At 45.6% G+C, this 18243-nt stretch overlaps 2 protein-coding genes across 5 annotated transcripts in view; one reads left to right on the forward strand and one right to left on the reverse strand.

The window, feature by feature from the left end:
• The window catches only part of LOC127616485 (probable G-protein coupled receptor 158), a 28073-nt gene extending 16656 nt beyond the window's left edge, over positions 1 to 11417 (reverse strand). Inside the window, exons 1-2 of the mRNA XM_052088094.1 lie at positions 9964 to 11417; positions 7203 to 7308 (exon numbers count right to left, since the gene is read on the reverse strand). Coding sequence (XP_051944054.1) covers positions 7203 to 7308; positions 9964 to 10778 — 921 coding nt within the window. The 5' untranslated portion in view covers positions 10779 to 11417. The remainder of the gene's footprint in view (positions 1 to 7202; positions 7309 to 9963) is intronic.
• dis3l2 (DIS3 like 3'-5' exoribonuclease 2) overlaps positions 1 to 18243 on the forward strand; it is a 129251-nt gene that overhangs the window by 104840 nt on the left and 6168 nt on the right. For all 4 annotated transcript variants that reach the window (XR_007967122.1, XR_007967123.1, XM_052088095.1 and 1 more), the window contains exons 2-14: positions 13977 to 14004; positions 14397 to 15169; positions 15265 to 15371; positions 15663 to 15716; positions 15862 to 15963; positions 16105 to 16234; positions 16370 to 16431; positions 16523 to 16752; positions 16827 to 17000; positions 17274 to 17353; positions 17422 to 17534; positions 17680 to 17787; positions 17947 to 18180. Coding sequence is in view for 2 of the 4 variants with exons in the window: in XM_052088095.1 (XP_051944055.1) it covers positions 14416 to 15169; positions 15265 to 15371; positions 15663 to 15716; positions 15862 to 15963; positions 16105 to 16234; positions 16370 to 16431; positions 16523 to 16752; positions 16827 to 17000; positions 17274 to 17353; positions 17422 to 17534; positions 17680 to 17787; positions 17947 to 18180 (2148 nt within the window). In the remaining 2 variants the exon portion in view is untranslated. The remainder of the gene's footprint in view (positions 1 to 13976; positions 14005 to 14396; positions 15170 to 15264; positions 15372 to 15662; positions 15717 to 15861; positions 15964 to 16104; positions 16235 to 16369; positions 16432 to 16522; positions 16753 to 16826; positions 17001 to 17273; positions 17354 to 17421; positions 17535 to 17679; positions 17788 to 17946; positions 18181 to 18243) is intronic.

Below are 18243 nucleotides of genomic sequence, written 5' to 3' on the forward strand. Positions count from 1 at the left end.
CTGCATAATTTCCGCTCACTTTATAACTCGGCAAGTCAACGCGCCATCTGGAGCTGAAACACTCGCATTGGTTTGAATACGCACGTGCATGCGGGTTGCAAACATGCACTGAAATTAAAGCCGCAATAAATTTGGCATGAAACGCTCATAAATATTGCACAGCGTCTCTGCGGGGAAGGGGATGGGGGCGACTAAATTTACAACGTGAAGCTTTGGCCACAAAACAGCTCAACATATCACTTGGTTGTGTGTGCAGATTTGTCCTCTGCTGATTATTGTATTTCTGACCAATTTCTGACCGTACTCTTGCCAAATGTTAGATATCCTCCTGCACACCCTCGAAATTAATCCAAATAAGCAGTATATACATGATGGGAAGGAGGTCAGATAGTTCAACAGCTATCCAAGTGATATTTGGGATCATTTGATGCATAGTAAGACCCAATGGAAGCTATTCAATGTCAACCAAATCTCAGTAAAAACGTATTTGGCCCAAGAAGCTCTTTTAGACACGGCCTGAGCAGGTCCAATTTTAAAACAACTTTCTGTCACCAAATTGTCATTCGGCCAGGCGCCTCTCCGACGGCACTCCCTATGTTGCATTGGCGCGGCCAGCTTGGTGGGGACGGATCTGCCAAATTGGCACGAGTGCAAAATCTGGATCTACCGCAGAGGCGCTTGTCTCCAAGAATAGAGCTCACTCAATGAATCATTTTTCTGCTTTCTGGAAGCATCCTGGCACCGGAATATGTAATTGAATTGTCTGTATATTATAATTTATATATGAGATGATACACATTTGTACAGCTGGATAGCAAATCTGCCTCAAAGGTCGGAGGTCGATGAATATCAGGGCTTTATATTAAGGCACCTGGAAACCACTTGTGAAAAAAAAAAATTGTGACACAAAAGCAAACAAACAGCAAAGCCCAACATGACACAAACACAAAGCAAGAGACTCGCCATTTCGGTTATGAAAGGGTTCTCAAGAACTGGGCTGCTGGCCTCCGAGTCCTCCACTTGGACTCGAGCGGCGCTCGCTCAACTATGATCCGAATGTGCTGCCGTCTCAACCAGTTCCCGCATTTTGCCGCAGCGGTTATGAGCTGCGGGAGAACAGATTAGGGAGTGATTGGTGGCTCCCGATGGAAAAATGAACCCTTCCTTGACGATTGTCCCTCTCCACTTTTACGTCTTCTCTCTCCTCGTCTTGTCTTCTGTACATTGTCATCCTTGCATACTTCATGCTGCAACGCATGAGTCATCGGCATAAGGAATGGATATGGACTTTGTACATCCTGCAAGCTTGGCAGTAATTCTTTGATCGGCGCTGCAGTACTTTCCCGGTTGGAATTTTGTTGTTTGTCACTGGAGTAATGGAGTGTAGCATTGTAGGAAAGAACTAATTAGTTCTGAATTGTGCACACACACACACACACATACAGACAAAAAAAAAAAAGAATTAGCCCAGCGGTCATCCAGTTTGAGATTTAAAACTAAAATGTTGCTCAAGCATAAACCTTCCATGGTGGTCGATTACATTTGCTAAGCAATGCAGACGATGCCCACACTTATATCTTTCTCGAATATTGCAAGTGTTTTTAACTGATGGCGCTTTCAGCACAAGCACAGTTGGTGCGGCGCGCTCAGTGGGAGGTGTTGGAATTCACTCCTTAGATATTTTGGGGGGTCGGGGGGGCAGGCTGGAGGACAAAGCGTCTTTTTGATGCAACATAAAAATGGCCGTCAGCAATGTCGCTCGAACAATTCCACGACATAATAAATATTTGAAAGGATTCTCTGAATTTGAATGGTTTGGCGGTGAAACGGGTCTGACTTGAACCCCAAAAAGTCATTGAGTCTAAATGAGGTCACTGAGCGATGTGCATAAATTGGGGGACAGAGGGGAGTGGGGGGCGGGGGGTTGAATCAATGTCAAGCCTTTTGGAGCAAACGACAATGGGATGATGGAAGTTTCTCAGCGGGACCCTTGTCTCACTCCTGAAATGAGAAGCAGTTGCCGTCACCATGGAAACCTCATGCAGTTGAAAACTACAGTGATTCAGTCCGATGCTTCTCTGACGTCTGTGGCAGTTCCTATCGCCTGAGTGATATTCTTCGTTTCTCATTACAAACGCACCACCGAGAGCAAAAAACACCTTCTGCAAAACACATTATCATTACAGCTAGAAATTAAAGTGTAGATGACTGAGTCTTCTTAAATTCAACCAAAAAGTTAATTTATTTGCTAACGTTTATGTTCAGATATAAAACTGGCGTCGCAGCAACAGATTTATCGTCGAAACAGCACATCATTCATTACGACTATAAAATCTGAGCTAAACAAAAATGTAAAAAAAAACGAGTGACACGTGTTAATGTGTTACTTTCCATCCAATTCATTTTGAAGCAATCAAATATTTCGACTGATTGTAGGAACAAGAGTATCGGATCTTACATTACAAAATTGGGCTTTGGGTGACGTATGTTTCAAGCGGTGCGATTTTACAAGTAAATCCGTATATTCAATACAGCAATCAATTCCATACAGCTACAGAGAACGTTCCAGCAGGTTCACAGCTCTGTACTTAGTTCTTATTAACCTTGAATCGAACTCTTGAAGAAAAAAGAAATGCAGTTTAAAGTGCTCATAAATGATCTCTTTGATGATGGAAAAGATGCACGCACATCCAACGCAGGCAGCCGGTGAGCCTACACAAAAGCCATTTTTTCACATGGTAAATATCATAAAGACATCTGATGTCGTTTTTCCCTCTCTGTGTCGTTTGCCCCCACAGGGGGTTTTGAGCCATCTCGCTTCTATTGAGATTTCGACTGACTATTTCAAGTCTGAATATTTCAACTTGGGCGGCCCGGTACTCCAGTGGTTAGCACGTCGGCTTCACAGTGCAGAGGTACCGGGTTCGATTCCAACTCCGGCCTCCCTGTGTGGAGCTTGCATGTTCTCCCTGGGCCTGCGTGGGTTTTCTCCGGGTGCTCCGGTTTCCTCCCACATTCCAAAAACATGCGTGGCAGGCTGATTGAACACTCTAAATTGTCCCTAGGTGTGAGTGTGAGCGTTGATGGTTGTTCGTCTATGTGTGCCCTGCGATTGGCTGGCAACCGATTGAGGGTGTCCCCCGCCTACTGCCCGAAGACGGCTGGGATAGGGTCCAGCACCCCCCGCGACCCTAGTGAGGATCAAGGTCACAAGCGACCCTAGTGAGGAAATTATGTTGAAGTTGAATGATATTTCAACTTCAACAACAATTCTGTCTTATTTTCATCTTGTCTTATCTTATTGTTGTGTTTAGAGGACGACAACTTCCACCACTCCTGTATTTCTAACCACGATCCACCGAGCGAGTCCAGGTTCTGGCAGCGGCTCGGGGAACGAGCCACATATGTACAGGTGATTAATTTTTCAGATGAACTCACGCCACTAAAAATACTGTACTTGCTGAGCTGTCGCCAGAATAAATTGCGTTGCACAGGTCTTTGTTGGAAGGAGGTGTGCTGAGAATGAAAGAGGGTGTCAAGGAAGCGGTTGATGAAAAAATATTGGATGAGCACTGATGTCAAAATTGAAATGGTGTTCTAAATAATCCCCCCCCCCCAAAAAAAAAGTCATTAAAAAGGGAGTTACGCACTGACCAAAGGAGTTATCAGTCCCGCCGGGCTCCTCGTGTTTTTTTTTTTTTTTTTCCGAGGAGTTAATTGGCTTCAAGAAAATAGAGTCGGCGCATTCAAGAAGACCACATTTCAATGAGAGTGTGACAGCAAGCGACCAAACAAGCGAGGGAAAATTGGTGCATAAATATTCACGGAAACAGAAAAGTGAGGCAGAGAGCTGGAAAAGGAGCCAGCGGGGGCTTTAGAATGGCTAACCCTCTTTGGCTGTCACGGCAGTTTACACTCATTATCAGAGCTCTTCTGGCGCAGACCCGTTATCTCCGACGACACATTTCCTCAAACACATGTATGCATATGCAAACATACTCTGGCCCTTTTGACGCGGACTACGCTGACACACGATGGAAAAGCCAGATTCACATCCTCACATGCGTCCTGTTCCCAATTACCTGAACGAATCACGTCGAAGCGCTTGCTTGTATAATTACGCCAGGAATCATGTAAGAGACCACCCCCTTATGTCTGCTCATCCATAAATGCATGAGTGTGTGCTTAGATCACGGTGACGGATCCCACTTCCTACTCAGCCTTTGCGGGAACGTATAAGAGAAAACAGAAACAAGACGTGAAAAAGCCTAACAGAAAAAGGAAAAAAAAGTGATCAGGCTTTTTTTTTCCCCCCAGCTTCAACCCCTGTGGCTCAAACAGTGATACAGCTTACGTGCGCACTTTCCTGCACACTTATGAAGTATTTGGATCATACTTCATCATGCTGAAAATGCAAGGAAATGCCTCCGACGCAGCTTTCAAGTTGAAGGTGACGGACGCGGCCAGTGAAAAAGGTCATCGAGCGGCTGCACATGAGCTTGAAACAAATGAGTGCTTGGGCGGAAGTAGTGTAGAGAATAACTTTTAAAGCTTGTGTGTAAAAAAAGAAAAGAAAAGGGAAGAAAGTGCTGAATAACGGAGCCTTTTGAAAATACTCCTTTGACATGCAATCGTGACATTGATCCGTTTCCAATTAACCCCGGAAGCTCGTTCGATAAAAGGGTCTTATAGGGCATCGTGGTGCCTTTATGGCTTGTTATGTTACCCGAACTTTGGCAAGCAGAACAATTCCCACCACTCTCACTTCATTCATTCATTCATTCATCTTCCGAGCCGCTTGATCCACCTAGGGACAATTTAGAGCGTCCAATCAGCCTGCCACGCATGTTTTTGGAATGTGGGAGGAAACCGGAGCACCCGGAGAAAACCCACGCAGGCCCGGGGAGAACATGCAAACTCCACACAGGGAGGCCGGAGCTGGAATCGAACCCGGTACCTCTGCACTGTGAAGCCGACGTGCTAACCACTGGACTACCGGGCCGCCTACTCTCACTTCATTGAGACATAAAGTTTGAAGGATGAGGCGGGATCACGATGCGTCCGCTGCCGGCTCCAAACACATCCGAGAGGCGCTCATGCCGTTGAGCCGCACTGAAACGGCACGTCACAAATTGACCTTAAGTGTGAAGCGCACACTCTGCAGAGCACACGACGCACCGTCGCATTAAGATTTCATTGTTACGACTTGGCCTTGGGAGACCGAACTTCTGTTTTTTTTTTGGGGGGGGGGGGGGGTGAGCATTGAATTCCCTTCCCGCAGGCCATTGCTGCAAACAATGTATTTTATGAGAAAGATGGCTTTTTTTTTTTTTGTCGCTTGAAGTTATTTCAATGAACCAAAGTTTGCGGCGTGTGAAAAGTGTCATCACTTTCTTTCCAGACTTTAAACACCATCCACTCCAGCTGCGGCCCGCGGGCTCTTGAACTCGAAAGATCATTTCACAGCATCAAGGAGGAACAAGAGATGGGGAACAGCGGTGAAAAGCACCAGCACACAAAGTGAAAAGACTAAGAGAGCAGAAGCCACGAGCTAATCCTTTTCGAAAAGAGCTTTTGCGAGCGGGAGGCTAAGTCTGAAACTGAACGGCTATAGGGGCTTTATGATGATGAGGATGAATTATTTTTAGTAGTTCGCCTTGGGTGGCCATTTCACAGAGTGTCTTTGCATTTATAGCTGGTAAAGAAAAAAAAAAAAAAAAGAATCACGGCTTTGCAACGGGGAGGCTGATGTCTCATTGCCTGTTTGTCAATACAAGTCTTCTCTGACAAAACATCTTCAGTTGCGGAGAGAATTTGAATTGAGAGCTCTGTGTCCAAATCTTGGCTCGCCCCTCCCACGCCGCCTCCTCAAAAAAGACGAACGGCGATGACTAAGTTGCCACTGAATCACCGCCTCACTGCGTGTGTGTCAGGAGAATTATCATTAGAGAAGAGTAAGAGGTAGTAAAATGTGGAACATTGTCATGAATTCTTCTAAAGACGCTCATGCCGCCCGCTATAATGCGGCATGTGTGGATGTATAGTCTCTTTAAAAACATTTATCTGGATTCTCTTTTGTGCCACCACTTGATGAAACATTGCGGACATTCAACAAAAGCTTTTTTTCGGCGTAGCCTGCAATGCAATGATGAAAGATCCAGCATGTGTCCTATTGAGCAACAGAGCGATGCGGTGCTAACACGGTATCGCGACAGTTAGTCCAGTCCGCATCTATGCATCACTAACTAACTGTCAGGAACTGTCACTCACACCCTTCAAAGCAAAGGGGGGACGGGGGCATTAAGTTTGGTGACACCTGTAAGCCAGGGCCGGGGACGTGCTTTTTGGTGCTCTTCATCATCATCATCATCATCATCGTAATGCGCTGCTAGCAGCATCTGCTAGGCAACTTAGCATAGCATTAATAATACTAACTATTCATTCACTAATAATTGGGGGTATCTTAAGCACCAGTTTCAAGCGCCAATTTCAATGGTGGAAAAAGAAAGAACTGGTGCGAACCTGAGCACCGGCCCTGAACAGGAACTAGCACTAGGCCTAGCACAAGCGCGGTGGAGAAGGGCCATGAAAAAGACCTGCTCCAGACCCTAAACTATGTGTTGAGGCAACCCTGACTCTCTTTACTGCAGTTGGAAGTTCTCGCGCTTGCACACGTCCTTTCCTTCGACCACCACACGGGGGCGGGGGGGACTAAATTTTGGTGGGGGGTGAGGGCAGGCACACAGACAAAGAGCAGTGTCAATTATTCAAACCACCTTGATGCAATCCATTACACTGCATCTATTATGCAGCGACATGCCATGCACACATGAACAGCTACAGAACCCCACCCCCCCCCCACCCCCCTCGCTGGGGTCAAGGAGGTTTCCCACAATACATCGCGTGAAACTCATCGGCACCCACATGAAGGTGGAAGCCAATGCGCAAGAGCCATCGCACACTGACACATACAGACAGAACATGGGTCATCGCTGTCCCTTCATGACTGTGTTCCCCCACCACCGATGGCATTTGAATTCAGATAAAAGAAGATAGTTGCTGTTGTCCAGGAGCATGGGCTTCATAATTGGGAATGCGTGTCATTGGTTACGATACCACCCGGAGAACTTTTGGAGCCACACTTTTCTCCATCGGGGACAAAGTGGATGAATTAGGCCAAAGGTCATTCAAGCAGCACTTACCTCCATACTGGTAAGATTGCAGCGATGTGTCCCGGCAAACCAGCCACTGTCGGAGCACTGGTCAATATCCACATCCTGCAAGTTCACGTCCAAACGAACAACACCCCTGGCACGGAGGAAAAACAAAACAAAGGTTAGGAAGAGATAAAGGGTCCGAGAATAATGGCGACAGCTCCAAGTATCATGATGTCCGCGAGGAAAGATATGTCATATTGTGCTCAGAAAGCCATCAAAGAACAATAGAGATAGAACACAAATCTTTCATATGGTACAGTACAGACACATGATTTTGCGATGTCCTTGAAATTCTGTTGAATAAACAACAGCGCTAACAAAAAATAGCGACACCTAGCTTAAACATATTCGGTCTCACTGCAGTACCGGTAATTGAAAAAGTACTACAACCAAGACTTTTAAAACATTTCTTGTGAATCATATCGAAAATAGGTGTCGGAATAGCTGTCAGGCAAAATAAATACACCAGTCAACACTGTCTTGAAGCGAAAACTATGAAAGCTCAGTCTTAACCATCGCACTGGAGCCCCAACGTTCTGTCTTCGTGTTCAAACGAACTCCCTCTTGTCACGGTTTGAAATGTGCCATTCTGCTTTTCTCTTTTGCGCTTCTGTAGATGAGCCTGACACCCGCTGCCTCCATCTGCCTGCAGGGAAGTGGAACAAACGACCACGGAGAGAGGATTTCACCATCACCTCTCCTCCGTGGTACACAACCAGGCAGAATGAGAGGACGGAACCAGTCAGCGTATGCGTGAGATGGTCAAAGCTTGACCGAGACAGAAAGCAGGGAGATGTGTCAGCTGCCTCGGCATCTCTCACTGTCAGGCTGTCATGTTTTGTGAATTTTTTCAATTAAAAACGGCCTGTGCAGACAGTCAAAAAAAAAATAGGGAGATTTCACAGGAAGAAAGGCTTAAGCTTTTCTGTCCAGACGTTCTATTTATAGAAACATCATCGCAGCACTGAGAAGCAGCGAAACATTTCCAACACACACGTCCATGGTGAGAAAAAAAAAAATCACATTTCTCCTTGCAACCTGACTTGAGGCAATATTTGAGCTGCAATATTTTCTCCACACCAGATTTTCAATTCGGAGCATCATTTTAATTGGTTCAAAGTGGTCTATTGCGATCATTTTTAAGGCACCCATATGATACTACAAAATTGTAAACTCAAAGCCCACACCGTTACTATGCGACAATCAATCACTTTTGCCTTAAGCGACTTTTTGGAATTGTGATTTTACCAAGCGGCACAGCGTGGAATGGATCTCCGCTCTGACCTTTCAGGGTGGAGTTTGCTAGTTTATCTACTCGGGCTTCCTCCACCATTCCTGAAACCTGCTTGCTAGCTTGCGCCAAATGTAAAGTTGATACATGAGATAGAAGATTACAGGATCCTGTAAGTAGCACAATGGAAAATAAAATGGCACTAGCTAGTAAATTAAGCTTGCGTTTGAGTTGATGGTGTTTGTACTATGAGTCTATTGAGCAATGGTTCAAGATATGGGTGTATTTGAATTCATGAAGCCATGCCTGTGGATGATATATCAAACAATAACTTCTCAGTGACAGAGGGTGTGTTAGGGAGGGGCCAGCCAGGCAGCCTCCTCAGCCAGGGTGCTCTGCACCTCACACCTGAGACTCGTCAGCGCATCACCCACCTGTTGCCTATCTGCTCGTTTGGACTGGTACAAATTGACTCACAGACCATTCGTAAGCGCAAGTTTGTACTGTCACCACGCCAGTGGACGCTGTTGTTGCCATTTCCTGCAGCTTCTTGTTCCTTGTGCTTCCCCCTGAGTGACTATTGCGAAGACTCTTCAATAAACTACGCCAAGTGTTGGCTTCAACGATACCTGCCTGTTGTCATGCTATTGGGGTCACATCCAAACCCTAACAGGGTGTAACAAGCTAGGTTAATTATTCATTCATTCATCTTCCGAGCCGCTTGATCCTCACTAGGGTCACGGGGGGTGCTGGAGCCTATCCCAGCCGTCTCTGGGCAGTAGGCGGGGGACACCCTGAATCGGTTGCCAGCCAATCGCAGGGCACACAGAAAACGAACAACCATTCGCACTCACACTCACACCTAGGGACAATTTAGAGTGTTCAATCAGCCTGCCACGCATGTTTTTGGAATGTGGGAGGAAACCAGAGCACCCGGAGAAAACCCACGCAGGCCCGGGGAGAACATGCAAACTCCACACAGGGAGGCCGGAGCTGGAATCGAACCCGGTACCTCTGCACTGTGAAGCCGACGTGCTAACCACTGGACTACCGGGCCGCGCTTGGTTAATTAATCACCCTAAATTGTCCTTAGTCATGACGGGGAATCTGAATGGTCGGCGTTTATCTCGGTGTGCCCAGCAATTGACTAACAACCAGTTCACGGTTGTACCCTGCCTCCAGCCCAAATTCATCTGGGATGAGCCCCAGCACACCTGTGACCTTTGTGAGGATAAAGCAGTTCAGATAATGGAGGGATATATATCTGCATAATATCTTGATATAAAATATTTTGTGGTGAAAAGAGGCTCTTTTTTTGTTTCCATGAAGTGTCCTTTATTTATTTTTCATTAATGTTGGGAAATTTGTGCTGTCGTTTGTACACAAACCAGACAAAAAAAAAACTGTTCCTTCAGTTTCTCCTCTGCCTTGTTTTCCGGCCACACTTCAACATTTTGAAGTTGGTTGTCTTTACCGAGCTCGACGTCGCATGATCACACAATACATTTCTCTCACCTGAACTCTAGTGCGGAGTCTCTCTTGAGTCCATAGAAGCCAGCTGACAAAGTGAGAAGCCAATAGGGCACAAAAGCCCCGTGTTCACATTCCAGGTAAGGCGCAGACCACTTGATCTGATTCTTGTCCAGAAGGTAAACTCCACTCTTGTGTTCCGATGCCTTTCTAAGCGTATATGCTCTCCTTCCGTCCCTAAATTCGTTCAACCACTCGGACTCGGCGCTCCTGCTCTTCAGCAGCCGATCCTGCAACACCACCTCCTTCTGGTTGCGGGTCGCCTGCAGAAAGACGTCCCCGTGGAAGCTTACCACGGCTCTGTGGATTTTGGGATCCCCTTCGAGCATGCTCCGAACCAGCGCCTGATACCAGTGAAGGTCCCGCTGTAAGGTGTCCTCTCGGGACCTGTTGGCCTGCAGGATCATGTTCAAAAAGTTGGTGGCGTGCGTCATGGTATCCAGGATGCCGTGAAGCGAGTAGTGGGTGGCGACACGCAGGCCGCCTCGTAGGCTGCTCAGCTCGTACCTCCGTGAGCAGTTGACCTGTCTCAGCGCGGAGGAGTCGCCGCTGTGGAGGAAAGCGGTCACCACCCTCGGCAGGTCCTCCTCGATTTTGTGCGCCACCACCGTGCGCTCCGTAGCCGGCGGCGAGTGAGAATAGGTCGGATGGTGGTGGTGGTGGTGGGGCGGCTCCCTGTTGATTCCTTGCGTGCTGAACACCGAAGGGTTCTCGTCACGGTCGTTTTCCGACCACTCCACGTAGCCGTAGTTGGAGCCCAAAACGAGCCCCGTTTGCAGAAGCACGACCAGGAGAGCCATTCTTCTTTTTCGTCTTCTTCTTCAGGGACACCGAGAAGAAAGCGCTTGGGAAAGTGCTGCGAGCATAACCAGTAGCCTCGCCGATTTAACGAGCACTGACAAAAGGATGTGTCCTGCACAATGAAGGCACAGCCGACAGTAATTCCCTACTTTTCATTGCACGCAGGATCCCCCCAAAGCTCCCCCCCTACCCAAGCCTCGCGTGCAAGACAAGTAACGGTACAAATCAACGTGACTCCTCTTCGAAGTGGAAGCGGCCACTCCGTATGATTGATGAAAAGAGGCGAGGAGCAAATTGTTCTTGAAGTTCCTCTCTCTACAAAGAAAAAAAATACCAACAGACCTGAGGTACTGAATCGCCTCAACCCACGACTGCGTGTGGTCTTTTCTCCCTGCCAGTCTTCCGGAGGTGGGCGGGGCGTGGGAACGGATTGGAGCTGTCCGGTTCTGAAAGTAGAGCCCGTGGGAAGAAAACTGAAGGTGGGATACTGTACGATTGACTCGATTTACTCAAACTGGCATCATAACAGCTGATGTTATGCTGAAATACACGCCGCGTCCATCTCACAATGTTTACTTGTTCTATCTATGGTGCGGTCCGTCTCGATCAAATCCTCGTCTAAGGTGTTGAGGGGGGCACACTCACAATTCATCATTCATCAAGACTTATAATAATTGTATTTATATAACACTGCTCAAAGCATACATACAAGGGCTTTGGTATTAAAACAGTAAAATCAACCAATGAATAAAAATACAATAAAATGATCAGCATCGTTCCTTTCTTATTCCCGAGCCGGCTTTCAGGGATCACTTAAAATAGATGTATTCCATCCGTCCATATGATATACTGCTCTTCCATAGAGTCATGAGTGTCATAATTCACACTCACAATTGCACCTATGGCGGCCCGGTATTCCAGTGGTTAACACGTCGGCTTCACAGTGCAGAGATAACGGGTTCGATTCCAGCTCCGGCCTCCCTGTGTGGAGTTTGCATGTTCTCCCCTGGCCTGCGTGGGTTTTCTCAGGGTGCTCCAGTTTCCTCCCACATTCCAAAAAAAACATGCATGGCAGGCTGATTGAACACTCTAGTCTAAATTGTCCCTAGGTGTGAGCGTGGATGGTTGTTCGTCTCTGTGTGCCCTGTGATTGGCTGACAACCAATTCAGGGTGTCCCCCGCCTACTGCCCAAAGACAGGATAGGCTCCAGCACCCCCCGCGACCCTAGTGAGGATCAAGTGGCTCGGAAGATGAATGAATTGCACCTATGGACAATTCCAAGACTTACGATGCATCAATTTGGAGTGAAGGGAAAGTGCCTGAAGAAAACCCAGGCAAACATGGGGAGAACATTAAAAGTGATGCTCAGAACAGAGGTCAATGAGACTCAGAAGTGTGAAACAAGATGTGCCAACCCTGCTACCTTTTTGGAATTTAAACCAAGCATTAATAATTAGTGCGGTGCATTGTACTTTTTTAAGATGTATTCCCTCCAAACGTCGCATATATGGATCAATCAAATATTTTCATATTCTATTTCTGTCAAGTGCTAGTGTGATTTTTCTTTGCCGAGTTCTTTTGATGAGCACACCATGGGAGCATGGCTTTGCAGTGTTGTGTAAACATGTCTGGTCTTCTCTGGCACTTGGTCACGACTGAAGATAGGCGGTGTAATGTCTGGGGTGACTCAGAGGCCGTTGCCATAGCAGTAGAAGTGCATTTCAGAGCCCTCTTGACATGATGCCCACTCCAACCGATAATGAACACGGCATCCTGTTTGGCCCAACAGCGCTGGCAATTACACTATCTCACGTTTATGATGACATTAGACGAAGGTAAAGATGGTGAGTACGTGCAAGCGAAAGCAGAGAGCCGGTTGTGTATCGAGCTGATGCATAAGGGAGAGAAAAATGACACTCTGTGTGATATGAGTGCTCCTGACCCATCTATTTCATCCCCTTTTACCAGCTGCACTCCCTTTCCTAACCCGATGAATATTTCATAGTCATTTGCTTCTTCATCTGCATGCTTTACAACTTGGGTTTGTGCAACCACAACCATGGTAGAGACTGCACTAGCCCTCTTTTATACACATGCTCTGCTCACTTTGAGGTTTATTTGGGGTTTATGGAGAAAAAAAACGAGTTTGGCAACCAGAAAAATTTTACAAGCATGCTGCATTAAAAATGGCTTTGCTTCATGATTGTGGCATTGAATGAAAAATGTGCCACTTTTGTTTCGGCATGCGTTTTGAGGCCATGTTTGTCTATGTAACGTTACCAGTCATGACTCACAAGCATGACATCCTGTCTTTTATGAATCAGCCACATTTTCATAGGATTATGTTGGGAATTATGTATACAGTACTGTGTCTAGAGTTTCTGAATTTAGTCCAACATCACTCCATCTAAAGGTCTTCTGTATTGTTAATAACAAATGCTTCACAGTAAGAACAGATTCATTGCCAATGCTTTCAACAAAATTCCTCACAGACAATATATGTAAATGCAGTCGCTGATGGTGAATCGCCCGCTTTATGTGCAGATAGACTAGGTTCAATTCCCAGTGTGTGTGTCTCTGTCTGTAACAATCAACTGACAACCAGTCCAGGGCATAGTTTGCCTTCTGCCCAAAGACAGACGGTAAGGGCTCCAGCAAATGAATGGATGGATTAGATTCAAAACGTGATGTTTTATGTGACAAAATATGCAAACAACCAATTATGAAGGAAAATTTGGCAGCAATACACAGTTCATCGCAAATTTAGTCCTGGTCTTGCTTAAGAATCTGTTCTTTGACTATGAGATTGAAAGACAATCAGCGAGGCAAAATGTAAAATCAAAATATACGAAATATTTCATTTCCCATCACCAATTTGCTCATCGCTCACCAAGTATATATGCTGTTGTTAATTTAATCTTTGCTGCCCTCTGGAGTGTTTTTCCCGAAAAAAAAAAACAAGCGCGCCCTTTCGTTATCTCATCCAGTGGTTCTTTGACATTTTAAAATAAAGCAAGAATAACATTGAATGTGTATACACACACAATTAAATATATTACACTTTGATTCACGTTGGGACTATTTGTGAAAAAAAGGAAACATCATTCAATGTTTCCCTATGGCAGAAATGTGTGTTGAAGGCAAGTGTTTTGTTTTGTTTTGTTTTTTCCTTACAACACCGGAAGTGACTGAGAAGTCAAGCTAAGAATTTGTGTCCATAACTGGTACGTAATCGATTTAAGATCGGCATTAAGTTATTAGTTACATTTTTTGCTCAGCTCTTAATAAAGTTCATGATTAAGTCTGTGTAGCACCGATAAATCTTCTTGTGCGTTAAAATCGGTGCTCGCTGTCCCAAAAACAACGCTAGCACCCAATGTTAGCGGCTACAGTTAGCATTAGAATGTTAACTATGACTAGAATCCACCGTCAGTTTACTGGCACAGTAAACCCCAAGCTTGTGTGAAAGAGGATAATTGCGCTTGGTTTCCCCTTATAACCTCAGTTTAGTGCAGTTTTTTTAATGTGCCGCTAACTCAACAAATGCGACGCGAGAAGAACTGCTGTGTAGTGACTCATCGTTTGTTTGTCGCATCGCTTTCCCACTTATCCTCAGAGGGTCTTTTTAACGCACAATGGATTCTTCTCGGCCTCCAAAGAGGACCAACCCAAGACGTGAGGCGAAAGGCGGTCAAAGTGAGTTTAAAGCTCCCGGTCGCAAAGATGCCTATGCTCGACTTCTGAGCCAGCACCGCAGCAGCACCTTCACGAAGTTTCTGGAGCAATATGCCAAGGAGTCGTCCCTCCTTCGGGAAGATAATGGACCGCACACCCTACTTCAAGCCCAGAGTGACAAGATGAGCATACCTCAAGGAAAAAGGGACCTCGTATCAAATCATCTCTCCGATTCCAGTGACTTTTCCCCTTCTTCCTTAAAAGACAAAGGAGACGAGAGCTCCTTGTCATTGTACATGGTAAAACTAAGCATTCAAAATGCACAGCAAGACAGTGAGAATAAGCCAGGTGTGTCTGAAAAGAACAGGAAGGCACAGAGAAGGGATACTGCCACGAGCCAAGATGGGGACATTGAGTCGGGAGAGGAGCTAAGTTCTTTCGTCCCAAATGACTCCAGGAAGCAACAGCGTCAGCGGAAGAAAAATAAAGACGCAAGCAAGGAAAACGTCTCGAAGGACATTAGTCATTGTGTTGAAAACACCCAAGATAAAGCCAATTTAAACCAACTGGAACAGGAGGACGCGAAAAAGACAAAGAACAATAATCTGCCCAAGCTGCAAGAGGGGAAGCCAATAGCTCTAATTACTAAATGTTCAGGTGACAGTCACAATTTCAGGTCACCTCATGATTTAAAGAAACTACAAAAACCCACAGGTACGTTAGAAATGAAATCTGTTCGTGGCAATGAATGCATGTGTGAGATTATAACTCATTGATTTGTATTGAGATTTGAATTATTCTATCTACAGACAAGAATAAGAACAATGGGGGTAGAGGCTCAAGGAAACAAGTGTTTGAGCCCTATATGACCTCTGAAGATGTTTCTCGTGGCCTTAAAAGAGGAGAACTTATTCAGGTACACTTATGGTTACGAGGGTGGTCTCCAAAGATTGTGACAACATTTGTGAGCAGGGATTAAACTAAAATGGTTTTATACATGAATATGTGTCGTGAAAAAAACACATCGGTGTTGATTGAGATCACATTTTTCGAGGTGTTCTTGTGAATTTGCACAAAATCATTTGACCCCATGTTGTGTATTTGTCTAATTTACTCCACCGTTCTGCTAGTGCTCTAAAAGGAGTCGTTTTGTGAAGCATGAAGCATTTACTGCCCGATTATTGTAAAATGTTTTTTTTTTCTTCAGGGACAGTTACGAATAAACCCCAAGAAGTACCATGATGCTTTCATCCCATCTCCTGTAAGTGAATCTTGGCAATAGTTAAAAATAACTTGATGAGATTTTTTTTGGGAGGGGGATGGGGTCATACTCCTAACTTTTTTACCAGTATCAGTCTAGTTGAAATGTACAAAGAAACCTTTATGTTACTTCTTTTTACTTACAGGATGACACACGAGATATATTTTTGGATGGCATAATTGCTCGTAACAGGGCATTAAATGGTGACATAGTGGTGGTGCAGCTCTTACCGCGGGAACAATGGAAGGTATTCTACACAGTACTTCCTTATTGATCCATGTCATGATTTCAATCCCCACACGACAGTATAAACCACCACGGTCATTTTCAAAGGTTGAAGTGGCATTATTGTCATAAATTCAACCCATCTAAATGTTTTTCCTTGCAGGTTGTGAGATCGGACACTGACTGCGAGGGAGTCGGCGAGGCAGAAGCCCAGAAGGGAAACCTGATCCAAAAGAACATTGCGCAAGCACAGCATACGTCTGTGGAAGATCAGCGTCAGTTTGCAAGCAAAGGTCAGAACATTTCAGGAACAGCACCAAAAAAAAGCGAAAAGGCATGACCAACTGTGACGATGCAAAGGATTGATGGGATTTAGTTTGAATCCAAGACTTGAATGAATTAAAACAGCTGTTTCTTTTTGTTTGCAGACCATCTGGAAAACACCTCAACATCACAGTCCAATAGTGACGTACTTCAAATGACTGCAAAAGTGAGTTTTTTTCCCCGTACATTGTGATTTTGCGGAAGCCGATATCAACTCGCAATTCCTTCTGACACCTTTCTCATCACGAATGTACCAGGTGGTGTACATTGTTGAGAAGAAGCACTCGAGGGCTGTGACAGGCTCCCTGAAATTTCTACCTGACAAACCTTTTGCCATGTTCTCCCCCGTGGACCACCGCGTGCCAAGGATTAATGTCCCGCTGTCTGATTGTCCAGACGATTTTATTTCCCGCCCCGATGATTACGCCAACACACTTTTCATCTGCCGCATCACCAACTGTCCTGCTGACAGCAACTTTGCAGACGGGTGAATATCGCGCTGTGCGGACTGCGCTTGGATTCTCATGTTCCTGACTCTCCCTTTGCTCTGTGTCCCGTCAGTCGACTGGCAAAGACGTTGGGCCAGGCTGGGGAAATTGAGCCAGAAACGGAGGGCATTCTGACCGAGTATGATGTAGATTTTTCAGACTTCTCAGATAACGTGCTCGAATGCTTGCCCAAGAATGTGCCTTGGAACATCCCGCCTGAAGAGATGGCCAAGAGAAAAGACTTAAGGTGGGACTTGCTAATCCCCGAATTTGTTTGAACGCCCGTATTCGCTACACTCTGGTAACATAGTAGCAAAGCTATAATCATAGTTAATATTAAAAGAAATATGTTGACGTGAGTTGAGGAGCCTTATTTTAGCCAAAAGTAGAGTTTTGCCGCATCATGCAAAGTGAATAGGCATGATTGCGAGCCCTGCGATTGACTGTCAGTCACTCCAATGGTGTATTGAGTTGGAACATTTCGTTCGCGCACTAAGAAGAGTCGTGCGCTCGTGTTTAGGAAGGAGTGCATCTTCACAATTGACCCAGCGACCGCCAGAGATCTGGACGATGCCTTGTCCTGTAAACCGCTTCCAGATGGTATGTTCCACTTTGAAGTCATACTTGTTCAGTAGCTTGCTCTCAAGGTATATTTGTGTTTGACACAGGGAACTTTGAGGTGGGGGTCCACATTGCTGATGTCAGTTATTTTGTGGAGGAGGGCAACGCGTTGGATAAAATTGCTAGCCGGCGAGCCACAAGTGTGTACCTTGTCCAGAAAGTGAGTCACCTCAAGTTTTAATCATTGAAATGAGCTGGATGATTTCCATACTGTCTTTGATGGCTGAAAAAAAATGAGAACGGGTCTTTGACTTGTGTTATGGTGCACCTGTTGCTTTTCACCGAGATCTTTTGTCGGCATCCAGGTCATCCCGATGTTGCCACGACTGCTTTGTGAGGAGCTATGTAGCTTGAATCCACTGGCTGACAGGCTTACCTTCTCCGTCATTTGGAAAATCACACCTGAAGGAAAGGTACGTTCATGGGTTTATTCATTTAATTTATTTTTTTTGTGCTGATGAGGTCCAGTGAATCATATGGTCAGTTAGTCAAATGAAAATTCAAAATGCATTTTGTTTGCCCGCAGTCTTGGAAATCGCTTTTGTATTTCTCATTCCTCTTCCTGCGGACAGATTCTCAGCGAGTGGTTTGGCCGTTCCGTGATCCGCTCGTGCGTCAAGTTGAGTTATGATCATGCTCAGAGTATGATCGAGGCCCCCGAGAAGACGTTTGCTGCTGAAGAACTGCCCCCGGTGGACCCCGAGCACCGCATTGACATGATCCACCAAGCTGTGATCAACCTGCATTCTATTGCCAAGAACCTCAGAGCTCAGCGTTTCTCCGGAGGAGCTCTCCGACTGGACCAGGTTTCTTCACCCGCCGCATGTTGTTCTTTTTAATATGAACGACTTACTGGTGGTGATGATACT

Source organism: Hippocampus zosterae, chromosome 15, assembly GCF_025434085.1.
Source record: "Hippocampus zosterae strain Florida chromosome 15, ASM2543408v3, whole genome shotgun sequence".
Taxonomy (NCBI): domain Eukaryota; kingdom Metazoa; phylum Chordata; class Actinopteri; order Syngnathiformes; family Syngnathidae; genus Hippocampus; species Hippocampus zosterae.